Source organism: Triturus cristatus, chromosome 10 (assembly GCF_964204655.1).
Source record: "Triturus cristatus chromosome 10, aTriCri1.1, whole genome shotgun sequence".
NCBI classification, from domain to species: domain Eukaryota; kingdom Metazoa; phylum Chordata; class Amphibia; order Caudata; family Salamandridae; genus Triturus; species Triturus cristatus.
The window spans coordinates 1,006,412,304-1,006,436,716 of NC_140593.1; the positions used below are offsets into that span (position 1 = coordinate 1,006,412,304).

At 43.9% G+C, this 24,413-nt stretch overlaps 1 protein-coding gene across 1 annotated transcript in view; it reads right to left on the reverse strand.

Moving 5' to 3' along the window:
- CACNA1H (calcium voltage-gated channel subunit alpha1 H) overlaps positions 1–24,413 on the reverse strand; it is a 1,553,446-nt gene that overhangs the window by 581,472 nt on the left and 947,561 nt on the right. Inside the window, exon 9 of the mRNA XM_085629001.1 lies at positions 19,850–20,639. Within this exon, the coding sequence (XP_085485127.1) occupies positions 19,850–20,639 (790 nt within the window). The remainder of the gene's footprint in view (positions 1–19,849; positions 20,640–24,413) is intronic.

The window sequence follows — 24,413 nt, forward strand, 5'->3', positions numbered from 1 at the left end:
AGGTAGACGAGTTCGAACAAAACGAGGAAGAAGGGTCAGGACTGCCCACAGGACAGTCGGACACCATAGCCTATGTAGGTAGAGGAAGATCTTGTAATAGGAATCAGACTAGATATCATACTGACTCAATACATCCGATATGTCCAGATAATAACAGGAATTTTCAAATACCTATAATTAATATAAGGTCTAACGAGCATTCGTTCCAAACCGCCGACAAACTACTCCGAGAACGAAGGGGTTATCATTTCCTCGATTCTATGGATGAACAAGATTTAGCCAGGGCAGCTGTCCATTGGGTGGACAGTCCCGGAAAATATAGTGATGATACAGTAGTACGCACATTTTTTAATCTTACCCCAGATGAACAAAGGTTAGCTGGGATTTATATGATTCAACAACTCATTATACTATATCGGAGTCAGCATTCGGACCCTGGTCCCTTGCCTGACATACTGACTGAATTACTTATGAATAAATGGAGAGGTCCAGGTACTGAATTAATTAAAGAAATTCTAGAATCAAGAAAGCAGTATATTCTTTTTGTATGTTCAGAACATGTTCCATTGTCCGTCAAGGAAAGAACTACGTATCACATAGATAGACAGAATCCCTTACGAGAAGTGCACCCAATAAAGGGTGAGGACAATCAGTTTAAACGCGTATTTGTATATACGCCCATATCGAAAATAGAATTGTTACAAATGAAGAAAGTGGTACCCAGTCATGACAAAGACCCAGCGGGTTTTCACCGAGAAATTAAAGACATGTTACTCATGGGAGAGTATACCTACCCCGACATTATGACAATATTAAAGGTATTGATGCCTGCTGGCATTTATGAAAAACTCAAGGAAAAAGAGTGGGAGGTAGGAGACCAAAAGATAGAATGGTCAGTGTTAGAAGCTGAAGAAAAGGCCCGAACTGCAGGAGCAGGGCTTGGGGACAAAACTAAGGCATTACCAGGATTACTAGTACAGGTACTGCCGCGTTTATTAACTACGAAAAAGGAAGATTGGGGTACAATTTCAGCCTGTAAGCAGAAGCAAGATGAAGACACTAGTGATTACTATGCCCGATTTGAAAAATGTTTTGGTATAAATAGTGGCATAAAAGCAAGTAGCGAATCATACCCACATCTGTTTGTAACAAAATTAGTAGAAAATGCTCTGCCCCCAGTAAAGAATAGAGTATTAAAATTCGAGAGTACCTGGCAAGGTAACACTCCATCACAAATGTTACAAATGTTACAGTACCATCACAATAGAATTAGAGAGGAACAAGAACATGAACACAGACGCATGAAAGACACGAAAATGAAAATGTTAGTTTCCCAGACAGTTCCAGCTGAAGGGCATAAAAGGGGTATGACACATTCCGATTCAGCAGGACCTGTAAAAGGGACATGCAATTATTGTAAAAAGCCAGGCCATTACGTACACGATTGTCCAGTTTTAAAACATAATATCGCCATAGGTAAAACACAAGAAAGATCACGGCCACTCAGACAAGATCAGAATGAACAAGGAGCTATGCAGCATGCCCAGGCCATGCCAGCCGCACAACAGCCAATACAGTTTGTGCCAGCTGCACCCCCATTGCCTGTTGCTGCCACACAAACAACAACACGACAAATGTATCAGACCGCACAGTATGAATATCCCGAGTATCAGCGTTACGCATGAACAAGCCTAGAGAGGGAAGTTGACTTACCCCTTATTGAAATCCCAGTAGACCAAGAAGGACCTTATGTACATAGTGAATTATTAGGCCAAGATAGAAAATTTCTACTCGATACAGGGGCAAGTCGAACGACCATAAAACGTAGTGAAGTTCCAGGGGCACCCCTCTCAGGCTCACAGAATATTTCCCTTGGTTTTTCAGGAAAACCTATTGTTAATGAAGTGTCACAACCTCTGCCACTTACGATAGGACCTTTGACCCGAACTACAGATTTATTGCTTACTAAATCATGTCCAGAAAATCTATTAGGAATAAAAACGTTAAAAGCTCTAGGAGCTATAATATGTTGTTCTCCGGAAGGAGTAAGATTGTTTTTACGTGATTTTAAAGGTCACTATGTGTCTAGAGACATGGATCCCCGATTACAGATTTTACCTACACGTCTATGGGCACAAGGCCCTACTGATGTTGGATGCATGAATATTACACCATATCGAGTCACATTAAAGGCAGGAGTGGTGCTACCACGAATGCGACAATACAAGTTACCACCAGATGCTGTAGTGGCTTTACTACAAATCATTGACGAGCTCATTGCCCAAGGAGTAGTTGTGGAAACAGACTCCAATATATGTAATTCACCGATAATACCGATTCTTAAACGAACAGATCCGAAGGCCCCGCCAGTATATCGATTGGTTATTGATCTGCGCGAGTTAAACAAATGCATTGTGCCACAATTCCCTGTGGTCCCAGATATCTCGTCATTACTGACAGCTATTGATTCCGAAGCGACATTCTTCACTGTAATCGATCTCAAGAATGCCTTTTTCAGCGTCCCAATAGATCCGGAAAGCCAATATTTGTTCGGATTTAGTTTAAATGGACGTAGCTTTAAATTCTCACGCGCACCTCAAGGATTTACAGAAAGCCCCAGCATCTATAGCCAAGCACTGAAACGAGAACTTGACAGTATCCACATGCCAGTTAACACTGCTCTGCTTCAATACGTCGATGATCTGCTGATCACCGCCCGAAGCGAACCTGAATGTGAAAAAGCATCACTGACAGTTTTACAATTTCTAGCCGAAAAAGGGCACAAGGTGTCCCCTTCTAAGCTGCAATTCTGTGTCCAGCGAGTTATTTATCTTGGACACTCGCTGTCCAAGGAGGGAAGGCAGCTTACACCAGACCGCATTCAGTTAATAGCTAACATGCCAATACCCAAGACACAAAAGGAGGTGCGGGCTTTCATAGGCCTCACTTCATACTGTAGACAGTGGATCCCGCAATATGCATTTCTAGCAAAACCACTCATTCAGTTGACAACCCAGGAGGCAGCCACATCGACTGTTCTCCCTTGGACTCAAGAACATACACAAGCTTTTGAAAGCCTAAAGAAAACTTTATGTCAAGCACCTGTTTTAGCAACACCATGTTACAGAAAACAGTTTACACTCTTTGTTACAGAACGCGAAGGTACTGCTTTGTCAGTACTCACACAGGATCAAGCAGGAGCACACAAACCATGTGCTTATTTTTCTAGTACATTAGATCCCGTAGCTCAGGCTTTGCCTGCATGTCTGAAATCAGTGGCAGCGACAGCTTTAGCAATCAGACAAAGCGATGCCATAGTGTTAGGACATCCATTGACAGTTCAAGTACCACACGCAGTAGAGGTTCTTATAAATAGAACACAAACACAACACTTGACCATAGCACGACTTACAGGGTATGAACTTACATTGTTTCAGCCACATATAGAAATAAGACGCTGTAACACATTGAATCCTGCCACACTTTTGCCGTTAACCGGAACAGACCCACTAGCCCATGACTGTATTGAAGTTATTACTGTAACGACAAAACCCAGACAAGACTTGACCGATGTTCCATGGTCAGATCCAGACTTGACATTTTATGTAGATGGTTCATGTATGAGAACAAGTACAGGAGAATTAGTGGCCGCTTATGCAGTCACAACAGATACTGAAGTCATTGAAACTAATCGTATAAATACTTTGTCAGCTCAAGCCGCAGAGCTCATCGCTCTGACACAAGCCTGTATTCAAGCCACGAATAAAAAAGTCAACATATACACTGATTCACGTTATGCATTCGGAGTTGTACATGACTTCGGCGTGCTGTGGCGAGAGAGAGGTTATTTAACTTCCCACGGTGCCCACATTCAGCACGGACCCCTCATTCATGCCTTATTAGATGCAATACATCTACCTACTGCAATATCAATTATGAAATGTAAAGCTCATACGAAAGTTACTGATATCATTTCCCAAGGCAATGATCTAGCCGACAGAACGGCTAAACAGACTGCTCAAACTCAAACTCCCGACATGACAAAGACAATAGTCCCGATGCCGACACATTGTATGACAGTTAAAGATCCTACTCTTGACGTAATTGACATACAGACACATGCTACACCAGACGAAATAAAGAAATGGACTGAATTAGGAGGGATCCAAACGGACCAAGGATGGATGATGAAGGAAAAGTCTGTATGGTTCCTTCCTGATTCAATGGTCCAAGTTATAATTAACACTATACATAGTCCGGCACATCTAGGAGAAAAAGCTATGCTAGACAGCATTCAACACATTTGGTTTAATAAACATTTACGAGCAGCAGCCAAACAAAAGGTCCGTACCTGTATGATCTGTTGCCAGTTCAACCCAGGAAAAAGTGTTCCCGTAGAACAGGGTGGATTTCATCCTCCTGATCACCCTTTTGAAGTCCTACAGATGGATTATATCCAGATGGAACGATGTCGAGGATTCAAATATGTTCTCGTAGTTGTCTGCGCTCTGTCCCGTTGGACAGAGGCGTACCCGGTTTCAGATTACACTGCCCCGACTACTGCCAAACAGTTGGTTCGAGAATTCTTCCCACGATACGGTTTACCACGTGTTGTTCACTCAGATAACGGCCAGCCGTTCTCATCCGAATTAATGAAACACGTTTCACTTCTGTTAGGTTATCAGTGGAAATTCCACTGTGTCCGACACCCCGAAGCAGCAGGTCTCGTAGAAAGACATAACCAGATACTGAAAATCAGAATGTCCAAAATATGCAGAGAAAAAGGTATCGACTGGGTAGTAGCGTTACCCGTTGCACTCTTTTACATGAGAATGGTAGCACATTCACGAACAGGGCTATCCCCGTATGAGGTGATCTTCGGTAGACCACCAAATATGTGGGGGACGCCTATACCACGCAAAATAACTGATATTGACTGTAATATGCTGACAGATTACTTGGCTTCCTTGATGTCTGCACTACAATCTTGTCGTTCACAGGTAGCTGCAGCCTTTCCTGACAACACTGAGGTGAAACCCCATGACGTAGTTCCGGGGGATCTCGTCTTTGTGAGGAATTTCGACCGAAAGACTCAGCTGGAGCCCAGGTGGAAGACACCCAAGTTGGTTCTGCTGACCACAAGAACAGCCGTGAAGATCGAGGGCCGCAAGGGCTGGATTCATTCAAGCCATATCAAAAAATTTCATGGACAATCCTCGGATATAGACATTGTGCCCTGCACTCCCTCACAGACTGATTCAAAACTTCCTTTGGTGGAAAAAACTGAAAGCGAACTTTACAAAGTTAAGTTAAGGCCTAGGACGTCAGACGGTTTGATTGTTTAAGTCCTCTCCTAGGTGAAGCGGTTGAATCTGTCTCTGACATGTATCCTCTAGACCTGAATCATGAACAGTCGCGAAAAATGATGAAACGACAGGCGTATTGTAAATCACTGCGTAGCCATTGTATAGGGACATTATTAATTTTGTTTTCCTTAAGTCTTTTAATAATTATTACCAGTATGTTGTTGCACATATATTACCCTATTGCCAGAAATGTTCACAATGTTATTGCAGAACATTCTTTTAGTGACTTACCCCCGCATGAATTGTCCTATAGACTTGCGCTGCGCAATAACACTTTCATTAGTATGTTACATCATTCCCATCAGACTAGTAATGCTACTAATTGTTGGGTGTGTGGCCGACTCCCTCCCTATCAGAATTATGAAGGAGTCCTGCCATTCTTTCCACACCCATTTACACACAATGGCTCCTGTGGAGCATGGTTCAGTTTAATCAATTCCATAGACTCAGACACAGCAGTTTACCAAGATCATTGGATATGGGGAAACCTGAACCTAGTTTTACTCAAAGTCTGCTACCCTGACAAGGAGGGTCGCCCCAAAAGAACAGGAACTGATCTAGAAAATGAAGTGTATGGATTAGGTAATTTTACACCTAATCTCATGATTCTAAATGTCGTATCCGAAGTTGAGCTAGTCTTACCCACCATGTCAGTATTCCCAGCAAAAGGTGAATTGTGTGTAAGAAAGGTTGGTTCCATACATATGGGCCATAGTCAATGCACTACTACAGTAGAATTCAGTGATCAAGGCAAATCTTCATTCAGAGCTTATCGCCACTCCTACTTTATATGTGGTCAGACTGCATATATGCGTCTACCTCTAGATTGGGATGGTACCTGCTACATAGCATTCCTTTTGCCACCTGTTTTCCTAGCTCCTCCTGATTATTATAGAAATATTCATTTAGTACACAATAGAGAGCGGAGAGATCTCCCAATTGTCGATTATACTGAGACGGCATGGGACAAGTATGTAGATTTCAATAAAGGCATCTTTCCCTATATAGGTACAGTTACCAATAGTAAGCTGATACGTAGATTAACTAGAACCCTTGAAGCAGTAGTGAATGAAACTATTTCCGCCTTAGGCAATTTAACAGAAGAGCAGTCTGCTATGCGGATTGTTGTGCTTCAAAATCGTCTTGTCCTTGACGTCATCCTGGCTGATAGAGGCGGAGCTTGTAGGGTCATCGGATCAAGCTGCTGCGTATTCATACCAGAAAATTCGCCATCTGTATATAAAGCTATAACTCGCCTTCACAAGATTGTAAGCCAGATGCACCAGAACCCAGGCACTTGGACTTGGTCCAGTTGGTTTTGGAATGTGATATCAGCCTGGGGATGGAGAGTTCTATCCTTCCTAGGTATTGGCCTTCTCCTATTATTCAGTTGCTGTCTATGTCTACAATGTGGACCAGCGATCTGTGGTCTGTGTGCCACATCGTGTATTCCACCACCAAGATTTCATTCGTCACGGAAGAAGAAAGAAGAACAAATGATGTTATATGAACAGATCAATGGATTGATGAAGATTGATATCTCTTAACGGGCAAGTAGGGGACAAGGAGGGAATGTGGAAATATGGATTTTTCTGATCAGTTATGTCCCCTATCTTGGACCCCAACGGTTTCATGTATGAATCACAAGTACATGTATGTTCCCTCCAGTTCCAGTTATGAAGACGCAAACACATGTGCGTCCACCGTCAACATGTCCTCTGTCAGATCCGCCATGAATAGGCCGGATATTCCATTCCTAAGTATGAAAAGCCACCGGCTTTATATGGTTCACTTATGCCATTTTACAGTCCAGGCAAGTAGGCCCTGATTCTGTCATCGAACTCTTCTTGCCTTCTGCCTCTGAAAGCTCCAGTCTGAGCCTGCATCTGTGACCATGAACTTTGTCTCATTCTCTGCGCGGCTCACGAAGCCTGACATCAGCCTATTCTCTGCCAAGAACTGTATTTCACCTTCGAATTATCTGCTTCCCCCTCAGCCGATGCATTCCTGCCTAGTAGCTTAAGTAAACATTCTTCCAGTTACCGAGCAAAAGGCCGGCTTCTCTGTCCTCATGCAAGTAATTCATAGCCTTGTTACCATGGAATATTCCTACCCCCTCGCATTTAGTGTAGACACTTAGACGCTTGTACATGCACGCACAGTCAGTATAGAATAGATTCTGTCCGAGAGTCCTTCTTTTATGGATAACATAGTTCTTTAAACATAGGATGTTAGATATGATTTGGGATTAGGTTGACTTGACCCCCCAGACTTCTTGTCTCCACATGTAGAGCTAAATGTCAAGTCCCCTTCACCCCCTAGTTACACGTCAATTACACGTCAGACCGCTGCGCGCGCATCCATGCCAAGTATTATCTTATAGATCCACCTATACATGACATCACAACCAATTATGTTCCTTTTTTCGCCTTATTACACCCATTTCTGGTTACGCAGAACAACTCGTCATTTTCCTTATCAATTGTTACGCCTACTGCATTTACTTCATTGTCATGTATGTACTATAAAAGTCATTTCTTGTCAATAAAGTGTGTGCTTCACTTCCTGAACCTTCGTGGTGACGGAACATTGGGAGCAACCGATTATAATCGAATTAATGGAATAAAGCCCATTCCGAACCTCTAATACCACGGATTCTGCCTCTCATTTTATTGAGCTATTTTACTATGTTCCTGTATCAAATTCAGTCCCGGTAAAGGAGAAATATTTACCACACAAGCTACTCATCATACAGACCCGTGTAAGACTGTTATTGTTTCATGGTCCGTCATTACCCCTTCACAGTTTTTTTTGTTGTCTTTATTCTCGCCACGTTTTCTAGGAGAGAGTTATTTGAGAGGGTGTGACACTGCCACGGCCTTGCATATTCAGCCATGCTTCATGTGTCTCTTTGGTAGGTGTTACAGGGGTAATTAGTTGCACGCATCGTAAGGTATCAGAAAGCAGGAATAATTTCCAATGTATGTTCTCTTTTGTTTTACTAGTTCCATGTTGTGAACTTGCCTCCACCCTCTGCTCTCTTCTGACAACTGTCCTACACCTTCTTTTTATTTCAGGTAGGGGGTGATAGGCTTTGTACATTACAAATGTTATTGCTTCATTGGAGTGAGCCATCAATTATATTGCATTGCGCTCACGTTGTGTTCTTGTATCCTTCTCAGATCTCCCTCCACGCAGTTGCATCCCTTTCCTTCCCCCGCTCGACCACCCCAACAGTCTGTGTGTCTTTACAAGCCAGACTTGGGGCCGTCTAGAGGTGGGCCCCCTTTGAGCATCAACACGATCCAGAGGATTCGGAACGAAGGAGCCTCACAACAAAAATCCTGCTCCTTCATTTGGTTGAAAAGCAGTGCCATACTATGTCGGAGGTTAAAGGAGTGTGGAAGGGGATGTCAAGTAATTTTATTTAACCCATAAGACAGCTGAAATGAAACCACTTCACATCATACAGTCAAAAAAAAGAAAAACACTGAAAAAGTTCAAACTACCTAGAACTGTCCTAAAATCAAGCCAAAACTACTTGTGTCACTTATTATATGCCAACAAAGATCTCAGCGACAATCTAGAGATCATTTGTGATCCAGTAAATATAGCCAACTGTGAAGCTCTCTCCTTTAGATGTAAATCTAACCACAACTCTAATTTCTATGGATTACTGTTCTAGAAATTTTTAGAAGTCCTCAGCGATTTTCTTGAAGAAAGCATACAATTTGTAAACTTCACCATATTAGGGAATTTTCATTTTCACCTAGATGACCCAGCTAACAAAGACTCCAAAACACTTATGGAAAACTTGATGGGATTTGATTTAAAATTGCTGGTGAATTCTCCGACACACCTTGCTGGCCACACGCTGGATGGTATTTTTTCAAACCATCCCGATATACAGGTGGTGGAAATTCTTCTAATCACTTGGTCCGACTACATGGAGGTGCGGTTTAGTCTTAATTCTACTTCAAATAATTCACTGGCTAACAATACTGGTCAGGCGAAACCGTGTAGGCTCTGGAATAAAAGGAACAGGAGCAAGTTGTCTGGAATTCTAGATTCCTCTCACGTCATTTATCAGTGGCGCAAATAAAGCGGCTGCTAACCAAATGGATTGACAAAGCAGTTAATAAACTGACCCCTATTAAGATGGTTAGAAACCATAAACCTCGACAATCGGCTCCTTGATATTCCCCCAGACTTAGGAAATTGAAAAAACGGAGCAGACGACAGGAAAAAGACTGAAGGAGAAACTACTCTTTAGAAGAAAGAACTAAAAATAAATTGACTATTCAGGAATATAAAAACTTGATAAAAATGGAAAAGTCTACATAATATACAGAAAAAATTAACTCGGCCATCAACTCGCCTTGGGAACTATTTCAAATAGTTCCGATGCTTTCGTGTCCCCTGCGGATGGTACTTTGACCCCCACCCAACAGCTTTGTGACAACCTAGCTGAATATTTTAGAAATAAAGTCAAGACAGTATACCGGGACCTTTACATAAGTGAGAATATCAATATTCAACTCTTAGCAGAAATTCTGCTCATGACCTTTTGCAACTCTCCTTCTCTTACCACAGACCGAGTGGTTGAATTGGTAAGACTCACCAGATCAGGAGCTCCATAGAACCCTCACCCTCCAGAACTTTTATCAGAAATTGCAGGATGGATTGCTTTTCCTCTGGCTTCTTTACTAAAAAATATCATTAAGACCAGTATTTTTCCTATTGAGTGGAAAAAAGCATGAATTCATCCACTATTAAAAAAGCCAATGTTAAATCCAAATGAAGAAAAAAACTATTGACCAATATCTTGGTTCCCTGCACTAGCAGAAATCTTAGAGAGACATATGAATATTGCGCTCTCTGAATATCTTGACCAAAATGACATCTTGGAAACAGCCCAATTTAGCTTTAGGAAATCCATCCGTACGGAATCCGCCCAGGCAGTAGTAACTGAGGAGATTCTTAACATCTTGGACAAACGTGGAAAGGCTGTGGTTGTCTTATTGGACCTATACCCAGCCTTTAACACTGTAAGGCACTCGGTTCTGAAACAACGACTGGCTGAGATAAGAATTGGTGGCTCTTCTCTCAACCTGCTATGCTCCTTTCTCAATGAAAGGGAGCAAGTATTCTCTCTTTGTGACTACACTGAGCCTTTTTTACTACCTTGTGGCGTCCCACAAGGGTATTCTTTAAGTCCCACTTTATTTAACAGTTATGTGGCTCCTCCTGCGAAACTGATCAGGACTTTTAGATTCTCAACAACCTCCTATGCTGACAATACCCAAATTGCGATGTCCATTACTAGTAGAATGGATAAAGTGGCCTCTCGTTTCAACAACTGTATGACAGCGATATTCAACTGGATGAGTAACCACTGTCTTAAATTTAATTCAGAGAAGACGGATGTGCTTCTTTTTGGAAGGGACACTTCCTTTTGGAATAATTCATGGTGGCAACTGACCCTCAGCCCCCTCCCAAAGTAAGGAATTTGAATATCGTCTTTGATTCCAAACTTACTTTCATAAAACAGATTAACCAATTGTCGTCTTCTTGCTTCTTCATTTTAAAAACATTGAAGAAGGTCTTTTCATTAATTCCTCACAACCTGCAAGAAACAGTTACAACATCTTTGTTTCTATTGAGGCTAGACTACTTCAATGCCCTTTGTATCGAGGCGCAACAAGGCATTTTGAAAAAACTTCAGCGACTTCAGCATGTAGCTGACCACCTCCTTAGGAACATTAGAAAGTTTGAAACAGTTTTGAAAGCAAAGAAGGACTACATGGGATTTCAGTTAAAAAGAGAGTAGCATTTAAGGCGCTCTGTACAGCACATATAGGCACATGCATCAAGCTAAGAAATAGCGAATCCTTATTAGCGATTATTAAGGAATCGCAAATAAGGACTCGCTATCTCCTATGCATGACGCAGATACCGCAAAGGCTCAACATTCCCCCCTATCTCTTGGATGTTTTGAAGAACTTACACAAGGCCAATTTCGCCCAGGTTAGATGTGGGAAGTATGGCGAACTCTCTGACCGCTTTCCTGTTAGTCGAGGAGTTCGACAAGGATGTGTGCTAGCTCCCACGTTGTTTTGCCTATACATTAATGGACTCATAAAACACCTTCTAGCCCTCAAAGACATTGACATCCCTAGGCTTGTATCGGGCAAGGTTCCTGCTCTAATGTTTGCTGACGACACCCTGTTGTTGTCACGCACTCCCATGGGAATTCAGCGAGTTTTAGATGGCTTCGTTGACTTCTGTGGTGACAGGGGCCTTGAGATCAACCTAGCCAAAACGAAATTTATGATTCTCAACCCTCCTAAAAGTACCCGCCCGAGCCCAGTATTGAATGGTATCCCCCTTGAAAAGGTGAAAACGTTCACTTACTTGGGGATTACACTCCAGGAAGATCTTGGCTGGGGAGGCCAGGTGGTCAATTCTACACTTAAGTTGACCCAAACTACAGGAGGTATGGCTAGATTGTTTAGTGGCACGGTTTTTAAACCAGCGGCCCCAGTGGTAGAAATTTTTAAAACTCAAGCCCGATCTGCCGCTACCTATGGAGCAGAACTATGGGGCCACTCCCAAATAGATAGTCTAATGAGGGTCGAAAACTCCTTTATCAGGAAACTATTAAGTTTACCCCCTAGTACTCCACTGGTCCCAATTAGATTAGATCTGGGACTGCTTCCCATTGAAGAAGTGGTGGTGGCCCGGCCTGTCCAATATTGGAAGAGATTATGGTCCAATCCAGACCTCGAAATTTTCAGAGATGAATTTCTGGATCTCTGGCCTACACTCAAACACATGAAGATCCCTTGGTTAACTCACGTTAGGGAAACTTGCTTCAGGATTGGTCGCAGGGAACTCTGGGATACCCCAGAAGCTTCCTGCCTATCTGTTTCTAAAACCAATCTTGCTGAAGAACTAAGATACTTTCATCTAACACGCCTGCACATGGATCCTAACATAGGCAGGCTGACCGAACAGTTTCTCCAGATTAAACCGAACTATGGGAGGGAGTTATTCCTGGATCTGATTTTCCCTCCTCTAGCCAGGAAATTATATGTTCAATTTAGAATGGGTACCTTACCACTCAGGTCTTTCACTTCTAGATGGGACATTAAGAATAGTATTTCATGCCCTGCATGTGGCTACAAACTGGAGGATGAAATTCATGTGTTCTTTGTTTGTCCTGCGTACCTTACCCATAGGAAACGTTGGGTAAAATCGATTTGTAGGAACCTTGGTTTTAGAGATTGTGTTAATGCCCTGCGAGTTTTAAAATACGACACCCATCCCCCAATTGTGTTCGCAGTTTCACGCTTTCTTAATGCTGTATGGTTTCAGCGTAGGAAACTTTCCACCAATTTTTAATAATGTGAAAATTTTAATTTGATTATTTTATTCTGTTTTGGTGGTTAAAATGTGATCTGCTCTTGCTTTCGACATATAAATTGTTGTATTGTATTCTGCTTTTATGGCCCTTGTGGCCGAAATAAAGTTTTTTGACTGGCTAAAAATCGCTAAACGCGTTAGCGAAAAGCGCAATTTTCAGAAAACACTAATATAGCGATCTCGCAATTAGCGAGATCGCAAATAGCGAGAACGCTAATTGCGATCTCGCTAATTGCGAAAGTCGCATCGGGAACAGCCTGATGACATCAGAACCAGGAAGTAACTCTTCCCATGGTGCATGCTGTTCCCAGAGGAAGAGAGAGCAGGAAGCTGAGTGCCTGCAAAGAGTTGTGCAGAGGACCACTGAATATCCAGACCACTGACAACCCAGGAAATGGCCAATAGATCTGCTGAAGGGGGTGCAGGTGCCAGGAAGAGAAAACTGAAGTTCAGTGAGAGGGAACTGGAGTACCTCATAGAAGATGTGGTGAAGAGCCATGACAAGCTCTTCGGGAAGCTCTCCCTGAAAGTCCCAGAGGCAGAGAAACGACGCCTCTGGAACAAGATAAAGACAAGGGTAAATGCTGTGGGTGTGACACACCGCAGCATAGATGACTTAAAAAAGCGCTGGTACGATTTGCGCAGCCGTGCAAAGGAGCGCATCGCCCAGAGGCTGAGGGAAGCTAAGAGCACCGGAGGAGGACCATCTACAGTCCCGGACAACACAGCCCTGGAGGACCTGGTCGAGGGAACTATCCTGCCTGAAGCTGCTGCGGGAGTCACGCAGTTGGATATATCCGGCGCAGCCTGCAGTACTGAAGGTAAGAGGCACAATGATATACCCATCAATGTACATCATTATAGCGCCCATACAGGAATACGAAGGCAGGCAGCTGTAACCAACCCCAGTCCACAGTCCATATACAGTAACTGATGCATCATGGGAGTTGTAGTTCCCTGAACCAATCATTGAGTCACATAGCACATAGTGAGACCATTGTGGCCAAGATGCATTACAGACAGGGAATACAGAGAGTGAGAACGTAATAGCAGACATAATCACAATGTAGCAAAACTTTATCCAATGAAACATTAATCCTGCACTGTTTCACACAACAGGTGCTGAGGAAGGAGACAGTGATGACAGCGAATGTGGGGAGCACGTCCAGTCCACCGCAGACACTGCCGTCGCAAGACCAGTCACACCTCCCAGCACATCCCAGGCACCCACACGACGCAGGGCTACTGTCCCTCCCATGCAGCCAATGGAGAGCTCTCCTGAACCAGAAAGGGCAACTGCAGAAGGGGCGCCTCGGGTCCGGTCCACCACCACCACCCCGCAGACACCCGTCCCGACGAGGCGTAGACGCAGGGCAAGGGGCCAGACAACTGCGCAGGAGCCATCTACACCAAATGTCTGGGGACCCGTTGAGCTGCAGATGACAAGGGTGCAGTGCCTGCAGGCACGCCACATGGGGGCCATCAGCCTTCAAATGTCCAAACTGAACAAAAACCTCTCCACCATGGCAGAGCGCATGAGTGCCCCCACTCAAGCTGTTGTGGAGGGCAACAGGGACACCAATGCAACATTTCACGTGCTCGTGCGTGTGATGCAGGAGGGACAGATTAACGAGCGAAGGAGGCATCGCCAATTCATCGGGCGCCTGTCTGGATTGACACGCTCAAACCTCAAGTTGAGCAATGCCACAGCACTGCTGTCACGTCGGTCGGTGGCAATGCAAATCGACATGGGGCATTGTTGTGGGGACATGGCCAGGGCCCTTGGACAGGTTACAACAGCAGTTGAGCAGATCCAGGCTGGTGTAGGTGGCCTCAGCACTGCCACTGGCGATGAGGGGAGTGAGGGGGCATCCAGCGTAAGCCGCATGTCTGCGCTAGTCAGCACCGGCAGAAGGTGTAGTGCACGCCGTTCAACGCCTACAATTCCACCAATGGGTGAGGAGGGCGCAGCAGGAGATAGGCGTCTCGGTGTGCTTGGGAGGAGGCACTGAGCAGTGACATCCTTCCGGACATTTGGCCATGGTGACGTAACCATGGTCAGGACCTACAGAGGGACTGACAATTGAGTCCTAAACCTTGTTCATCATCGTGCCTCGGTACATGACGTCAATGTATCCTCAGGCTACATGTCTGTTCTGACACCCAAGAATCCATGTGCAAGTGACAATAAAACTTAGCATTTGATGGATGATCGTGTCTGTCTCATTTATACGTACCTTTGTTGTGATGTTGGGTGATGTGGGAACGTATCAACAGCCCCGCCGCATAGCTTCCATGATGCTGGTGTAGAGGGTGTACAGGGGGCTGATTGTCCGCAGTGCTGTGGTTATCTATGGGTATGCGTATCGTGGTAGCTACGATGGGCTACATTGCACCTGCTCCCACCTTTCAACAGCAGGTCACCGGCTGGTCCTGCATCGCAGCCCTAGGTCTGTGCAGGATGTGGAGGCCACTCTTGATCTATCCAAATGTCCTTTCAATAACATTAGCTGTGCTTGTGTGTGGTGCGTTGTACTGCAGCTCCAGTTGTGTGCCTGTGTTCAACTGTGGAGTCAGGATATCGTACCTCACCGCGCATGCACTATCACCTACAGGGTAGCGTGGAATGTGTATGTGTCAGGTTTACATTGCCATTACAGTATGCTTTAGTGTGCATGAGTATATTGTCTGACCTAGCAGGAGTCCCTCGGCATGTACCCCCCTGAGCAGGCGTGTGTGAATGCCAATGTTTCGGAAGATGTATGGATCATTGATGCTCCAAGGAGATTGCGCTGCGATATCCGACATGATGTCATCCACATTGCACATTGGTTGGATGTGGATGGAGGACATATGGGTCGTGTGGGCTATCTCGCCATTCAACTCACATCAGGGAACTGTGCAGTCATATTTGTATGGAGTCTTGGTGGAATCAATTCCTTTTGGGTTCTGGGGAGGCTGATGTGGTCGTGGGTCTGAGTCATCATGGCAGGCAGGGAGGTTATCTGGACACGTGAGTGGGAGCCCAGTGATACCCCTCCCGCTAATGCCACTACACCCTGGACACCTCATGATGCTGTGGGTGCAGGCAACATTACAACTGGACATGGGGACCCTTAGCATGGGTCCTCTGTGTTTAGCGCAGCATTGGTGTTGTCAATTTGGATTTGTGGGTGAGTTGTATCGCAGCGTTGATCATGTACTACTCATATCAGTCCTCTTGGGTGTGTCACATCTGAGTGATGCGCAGGCAGTATGCCCTCTCCTGGAATCTCCGTCTGACCTGCCCTGCTGCATGGGTCCTCATCCCCCAATCACACATGTTGTGTGCCGCCTTTGTGTGCCTCCTACATGGACTCATTGGTTAGTTGCAATAGCCCTCACCAGCTCCATCATTGTTTTTGCATAGAAATGAGAAAGACACATTTTTACCACCTGCTTCTGATACTCCTTATTCTGCACTTGCTAAATAGCGATTTTGGGTAAAATCGCTATTAGCGACTTTTGATGCATCCATTTGCGGGTTCATTCTGCGATTCCTTATTTGCTCCCGCAATTCTGGTTGGTGCAGAATCCGAATCGCTATCTCTCGGGGATCCCGGTAATTGCGAGTCGGTATTTTTGCGAATTTCGGGGATTTGTTTGATGCATGGGAAATAGGTGGTTTGCGCTCGCAATTAGCTACTCGCAAATTTTGCGAGCTGTTTTAGGCTTGATGCATGTGCCAGATAAAGCCCTTAATCACACAGGTCCCGACTTTCTCAAGAAAACATTTTTGTGGTACCATCCTAAAAATGCCTTTGATCAACCTTAGGGAAAGAAATATCAGTTCCAAAAACTCTTAAAGTTTCTTGGGGAGGCAAAAGTTTTGTTTATGTTACTTCCCAGCTCTGGAATCAAATGTTGTTGCATTTGAGAAGCCAACCAAATCTGCAGATTTTTAGAAAACATCTTAAAACATGGTTATTTGGGCTTTCTTTGTAGACTGCTGTTAATGGGCCATAGCAGCTTTTAGGTAGATGCATAGAGCCAAGACACCTCTGGACATACGTCACACTTTCCAAAATTTAAATTAAATCAAATCATTCTAATCTCTGCTCTAGTGGGCCTGTGTTGTCTATTGGTGTTCTGCTCTTCCAGTGTCCTAATGTTCCTACAACAAATATTGGCATTGGGCTTAGAAACTTTTAGCGCACATCAAATCACATGGAATTTTTCTCAGAGGTTAAAACTATGCAAGAAATCATGACACACCCATGCATCACCAGGATACATCTAAGTGTTTTATTGGTCTTATGTTTCACTAACCTTAAGCATGTCAGTGTATCAAGCACACAAAAGGTGATGGGAGAAATACTTGCAACTTGTCTAACTGCTGGCAATCACTCAGGTAACATATTGTTCTTTTGCCCACCATGCCACTTCAGTTTGGACTCAGCCGTATGCAAATCAGTGTTGACCCTGCTCCAATTGGAACAGTCCATTCCAAACTGCCAGGTCAGGTATTCCTGGTACCATTAATTTTAAACCGCGCACATTTTTCTACAAATTTTCTACTGTCTGACAATTTTGTGACTATCTCCCGCATTTAGGCCAAATAACTTTAATCACTCAATCCTGCTCCTACGTCATATATCACACTGTAAATTTCTGCGTCCTAAGGCCACCAATTTGTTAACGTTTGGCTTCGCTCGTAATCCCTCTCTTGCGACATATTTCGCACTGTAAATTTTCTGCATCCGAAGGCTACCAATTTGGTTTAGTTTGGCTACGCACATCTAGCGCTCACAGTACTGTAATGGTAGAGTCCGAACACGCACGATCTGTAACAATTTTTGCCGGGACTATTATGCCACGCAATCCGAGACGCTCACAAGTTTGAAAGCTCATGCTATCATGAGATTGTTTTTCACTTGCCAGCCACACTAATTGTTATACTGGCTGCGTTTGTACATAAGTCAACCATCATGTAATTGAGATTGTTTTTAACCAATTTTTCACTAACCAGCCGCATCCACTGATGCACTGGCCATGCTTGAATAATGATCAACCAAATGTATTCATGAAGATTTGTGCCATTACATTGTGTTATTAACATAGGCAAAAATTGCAGCTTCCCTGGCGAATGCTTTTACTCTTTTCATAATTGTTCTTGGTTGTTCCTTCCCTTCTTGTCCCCTTTTCCTACAGGTCTACAGTACTCCCCTGTACACGTCTACTAGGGCATTTCTATCGGTACTGGTAATTTATGTTACTGAATTGAATACCAGACGGCAGTGCACTTTATCACCTTTCTTTTTTTTTTTCCGGTCCTGACGAAGTGCCAATTGACCCGTTAGGGGCAAACCAGGCACGAAACATGTTGACCATCCACACCTAGATTGCCCTTGAAGAACATTATTTCCACACAGGGGCACACACACACAGTTTTTAATTAGGCTAGAGCTACCTAGTTTATTAAAATTTGATTTAATAGGACTGCTCCAAACCTATTTTAATCCTTTCATTCCCTTCTGCACTACCCAGCCCCCACATCCGCAAGCATCTTACGGCTTCTTCATCAAAAGATCCCCGGCAAAGAGCCCCGGTTACGGGAGCCCGTCAGGCACTGCAGCGCCGACCTGACGAGGGAAAAACGCCCGATGATGAAGCATGACACCTCTCGGGGTGTGTGAGGGCATCACGAAGAAAGACCTGTCTTTCCCCCAAGTCCAGACAGGAACTGCACACCCCCTTTAGTTCTTAACCATTAATTTCAGCACAGAGCTTCCTAGGTGGAGCACTAAGTGTCACTTTCAAAGATCATTTTGCCAATGGTGGTTTATAGATTCAAATTTTGGCAGAAGCGACATAGCCTTTTATTCTTTTAAGGTCACTAAACTGAGGAATATTGCATTGGGTACATAAAGCGCGCATTGTTTAGGTGGCAAATAATAAAACCAGCATGCAGCATTCTCTCTCTTAATTGCCTTTATATTACTGTCATTATTGCTGTTGTTATGATATGGGTCAACAAATAATCAGTCAGTGACAAATCGCGTCAAACCTGTGGTTTTAGATAGAGTGTAAAGAAAAATGGAAAGAGGTTTGTAGTGCCTGTAATATGGAGTTATGTAATGCAAGCCTTGCCCTAGAAGGTAGTGCAGGTTACTCCAAAGTCTGTCCCGGAAGGGCCTGATCCCATGCCAGATTTTTAAGATAACTACATTTGTCTAAATGGAGATATGCTAAAAACCTGGCATGGATCCAGCCCTCCAGGACCAACTCTGGCGAGCTCTGACAGCGTGTAGCATCAGACAATGGCGGTCACGAAATCGCTACAGTAACAGCTGCAAAGTCAATCGCAGTGTATTGCTCACTGGGTCCTGGTGACCTTCCATGCTATCACTGAAAATATCAGTGTGCGTTTTGCATGATATCAGATCATACTATTGTGCTCATATTGAATTCATTCTACTGCAATCTGTAAAATCAGCTGAGTCTCAAATCAATGTGTGTCCTCATATTGCACATCACAGAGGAGGCTCAGCTATAAACCAGGTCACTTACTGTGTAGTTTCTGAGTCTTTCACCCTGCACCTTCACTTCTTCCAAGTACCACATCACTTGGACCCTCACTCAATCCTTGCAATTGGATGTTCTCCTACATACAGTCTTGCTTATCGCGGTCATATGGACTTATTGCAGTACACGTTCAGCTGCTTTAGTTTACTTGATTCTTATCGTGTTCTTACTTGGCCATAAACTGTGGATACTCTGCTAGGTTTTATGCCACTTGCTTTGTTCTCACTATTCCATCTGGAAAGTAACTGCCGAGGAAGCAGCTGGTATTGATCAATCAATTGCAATATCAGCAATTTTGCCTTAAAGATTGAAGCCAGAGAATAATCGCGCAGTTTTCCATATTATAGCACTTACCTGGTATATTATGGTATGCCAATTACAATGTATGTGAGGTTCATCGTAAGATATCTGAACATGTCGTTATTTCTCTTCCTAGCAAATTATTCTCAGGAAAGATGGTTTCCTGCCTACTAATGAAAATCAACTTTCCTTACCATGTTCTCCTATCAAGTAACTGCGCTTTCCGTAGGGATCAGTGCTCAAGCTCATAGGGCTGTTGATCAGTGTTACAGGGGTGCTATTGCTTCTCCTTCCGCGGGAACCTGGAACGGGACTGAGTTTGCCCCCTGGAGAAGGCATGATGGTCGGATAGTTCATGTTGGTGTGATTGACGAGCCCAGCCGTCAGTTTGATGTTTGGTGAGGCACTGGAAGACTTACATTTCGCTGGGGCACCTTCTACATGGCAGTCAGCATGATAAATACTATGAACGGACTCTGAGCTCGGAGCTGAACTTTGGAGGCCTGGGGATGGAGGCGGCAGCATGAGCTGACTCCGAGGCTTTAAGACCTTCATCTCCAGATCACAGATCTCAGGGTTTGGTCTTTGGCCCCGAGGGCTTCCATTGCTAATGTGATAGTGGTGGTGGTGGTGGTGATGATGGTGGTGAATCAAGTGATGGATGGAGGTGATCCTTCGCCTGCTCCTGCGGCTGCGACCTTGCCCATTTGCGGCACTGTTTGGGTTCACCTTTTTCCGCCTCTTGTTCTGCCAGTTGCTGTACAAGCGGACTGTCCTTCGCTTCACTTTCCTGAAGATGTGGCAGATGTATTTGAGCAACTCGTCATAGCAGCTGCCCGGCTCTGAGAAGCTGGCAATTGTGCTGTCATTGGACAGGTAGCGGGCCCGCTGCTCCTGCATTAGCTGGTTCTCCCGCTGCTTGGTCTCCGAAAATTGTGTTGCTATCACAACCAGGCACAAGTTAATCATGAAGAAAGAACCGACCTGTGGGGATGAAAGAGAAACTGGATGAGAACAAAATAGACACTCACATTCCACATCATAGCATCACCAATGCATTGGAAGGGGTAAACAGGCAAATATCTAACACACATCATTGCACTAAAGCTACCATTACATCCAATCTGGAATCCTTGTTGTTGGGAGATTTACCCACTAGACTGTAGCGCTAACTTCCAGGGTTGCACACATCACTGGTCTGCGCATTGACGCAAAAGGTAAGCACTTGGTCTGAACTCTGAGTGGACTCATAACTAAAATCAAAATAACTAATTACAGGCCACTAAGATGGCACGTGTGAGCTGTATCAAGTTAAACAAGAATCACACTGAAGGTTTCCACTTGAAGTGGGGCGACACTCGAATATGCGTTCCAGACAATCCATGAATCAAAAATATGTTTTTAGTGCATGCATTATTGGGAAGTGTAATGGCTCTTCCATGTGCTTTATGGCCTGGTGTTGCCTTTCTGAAGAGTCGCAGCTCTAAAGCAGAGGGAAGCTTTCTGGTGGCTCCTTTTGGAGTAGCAGATGCGTGGAGGATCTGATGGTTGGAGAAGTAGGGCCATAAAATGAGGAGGGACAGAGGAGAAAACAGATTTATGAATGCAACCCATAGCATTGGAAAGCTGGAACAAGATGGACAGCCAGACAAGTAGCCAGCAAGAGTAAGACCAGCAGCTTACATAACGACAGAGGGAACGTGACTAAACGAGGTTCATGTCAAGTTCCCACGGGACGTTCAATGGAAATTTGTGAATGGGCAGAGATTTCGGGGCATATTTATGTGGGTTTGGTGTCACCCTTGCACCAAGCAATGGGGCACAAGGGCAACGCAAAACCTAAGTAGGATTTATCAAGCTATGCAAGGGACCTTGTATGGCCCTGAGTGGCTTGATAAGTCCAGAGTAACGCAACTCAGCGCAAATCGCTGCATTGCATTACTATGCACTAGGGAGGTGTTTTATGGCTGGAGCTTGGGTGTTCTCACACATCCACCCATGGATTTTGGCGCATTTTGCAGATTTACCATTACTGGTATACTGGGGAATACATCAAAAGGCTGCGACTCCCCAGGTGAGGCGTAACAAGGAAAAAATATGTTTATTTCTTCGTTACTTCCTGCAGCACACATAGAAAGAGAAAAATGCCTCACAGGATTGTTTTGTGCAGGAAGGTGTTCCTTCCTGCACAAAAACAATCCTGCTTACAATGCAGGCACCCTTGCACCATGCTGCAAGGGTGCCTGCCATGGTGCCAGGCAGCACATTTTGCGCCAAGAGGTAGGAAAGGGCAGGAATGCACCGTATATTTTTAAGCATGGCGTATTCTTGCCCTTTCCCTATCATGCAGCGCAGCAAGGTGACTTACTGCGCAGCGTGATATCTTACTAAATATGCGCCTAAGTGCACACTTAAGTGCGCACTCTGAAGAGTGGTAGGGCTCGGAGATCAAAGCTTGTGGGCACTGTTTTCACCATACTGATTTCACAGAACTGAACCCGAGCCAGTGTGAAGGCAGATTAAAAAGGGGGGATTGAAAATAATTTATAGTAACCTCTTTGACCAAGACATCACTACATTATTAAACTTTGAAAAAGTTTACTTTTTGTGCCTTGATTTGTAGTGACTATCAAACCACCCAAGCCACCTCCAAAGACTCAACTAATTCGATTAACAAATATACAACATCTATTTCCGTGCTAAAGATGATAGGCACAGTTATAGATTATATTTGCCAAACTTTTCTGTAGTGAGAGCTACTTCTGATCAGTGAAAATCATTGCGAGCTACAGAAGGCTAAGCAGTTCGCTCATTGTTACCAGACACCCTCACGCCCGGCTCCATTAACTTTAAGACTAATGCCCATAGAACCAGATACTATGGTTTGAACAAAATACTTTGACAAGGGGCACTATAACAGGACTGCCATGTGTGTCAGTGAGAGTGCGGTCTTTGAGGATACCTGAACATGTGTGCGTATGAATGGGATAAATGTGTATGAGTGACTGAAAGCCTATGCCATATGCCATATGTACTTGTGGCACTGGAATACCTTTCGTCATATGTGACACGGTTATAAGTATAATCCAAATATATAACCTTTTTTCTTTAAATGGGAGAAAATGTTCTGCAAAAATGTTCATGATATGGAACATTTTCCTATATTTTAAATATCTCCCACCCAAAATAACGGCTGTATGTGTCCCTAATAAATACAACACCAAGGGGCATATTATCAAGGGCAGTATCGCCGCTATAGCGGCACTTTTTTCCGCTAAAGCGGCGATATTCTCATCGCCCTATTTACAAGGCGTCGCTAACATGCATTAGCGCATGTTAGCAGGCGATTTTGTAACGCATTTCATGCCAGCAATAAGCATCGCTAATGAGATGCAAAGTAGGCGTTCCTTCAAAAATACAACATGAAAGAGGGCGCTAACTCAACAGCTCTGTATTAACAAGGCGGCCCCGGTCTTGCGAAGCGATATTAAAAGTCCCTCTAACCGCGTTTATCGCCTGATCCTAACGTCTGGTCAAAACCTGACTTAAGCATGTTTAATATGGGAGGTGGATTGACAGGTTAAGTCCACACTCTCATATTAACAAGCTTTTAGTTAGCGCTATGAAATCATCGCTTGATTTCACACGCTAATGATGATTAGAACATTGGAATGTGGAGCACTCCATTGTAGACAATGGAGTGCTCCATGCTTCTACGGGCCGGTAAAGGCCCGCAGAGCAACATTCCAATGTTTTACAAAAGCCTCTCGAAGCTCGAGGGGATTTAAATCCCCTCGAGCTTCGAGAAGCCTTTGTTTAATTTATTAGAACATTCTGCCCTCTAGTGGCAGAATGTTCTAATAGCCTTATAGCCCTTCGTAGCAGGGCTATACCGCTATTTAAGTCCTGCTGCTTTTGGTAAAGTCCCTCGCCTTCGGCTCGGGCCTTTAACGCTGCAGCGGGCCTTTATTAGCCAGTATAGCCCGCTACGGCGGGCTATAAGGTTATATTATCGCAGTCTATCGCTGGTTTGTACATCGCCTGTGAGCTAAGCGTTGCTAATACACCACTAACACGGCTATGTAATCAAGCGATAGACGGCGATAATCAAATTTGCGCGAAGGGTGACATTTTGAAATGGGAGAAAATAAAAGAGAACAGTTAACTTTGTGTTTATATGGATTCCATAAAACTCATCATTTAAATGTAATCCCATTTCCAAGGTCACATTTACAAACACCAGTGGCCTGTAGACCAAGTGCCATATTTATACTAGAAAAATACAGCCATAACTATTTGCTTTAATGGGAGGAATTTAAAGTGAAGAAAAAAAACATTGAGATGTAATTGGCTTAACTGAAAGTGGAGAAAAACATTATGACAATGGTTCATGGAAAGATTTTTCTTCACTTTAAATTTCTCCCATTTAAAAAAAAAAAATAGGGTTGTATTTTTCTTTATAAATATGACACAGTGTCTACCAGCTACTGGGAGCAAGAGCCGGCAGTTTGTAAATGTGACACTATGAAATGGGAGAAGATTAAAATGAAGAGTTAAGTTAATCATTAAGTAACTTTTCATTTTCATTTTCATTTTCATTTTCTACCAGTTAAAAGCATTCAGAAACATCATTTTGTTTTACAAATGTATTTATTGGTTCAGCTTTCAGCATGTGCTCACACTCCAATATTGAGTTGACAAGGACTTATTTAAGAGTTAAATACCTCAGTGCTTCAGTTCTTCACCTCTGTGCCCTGC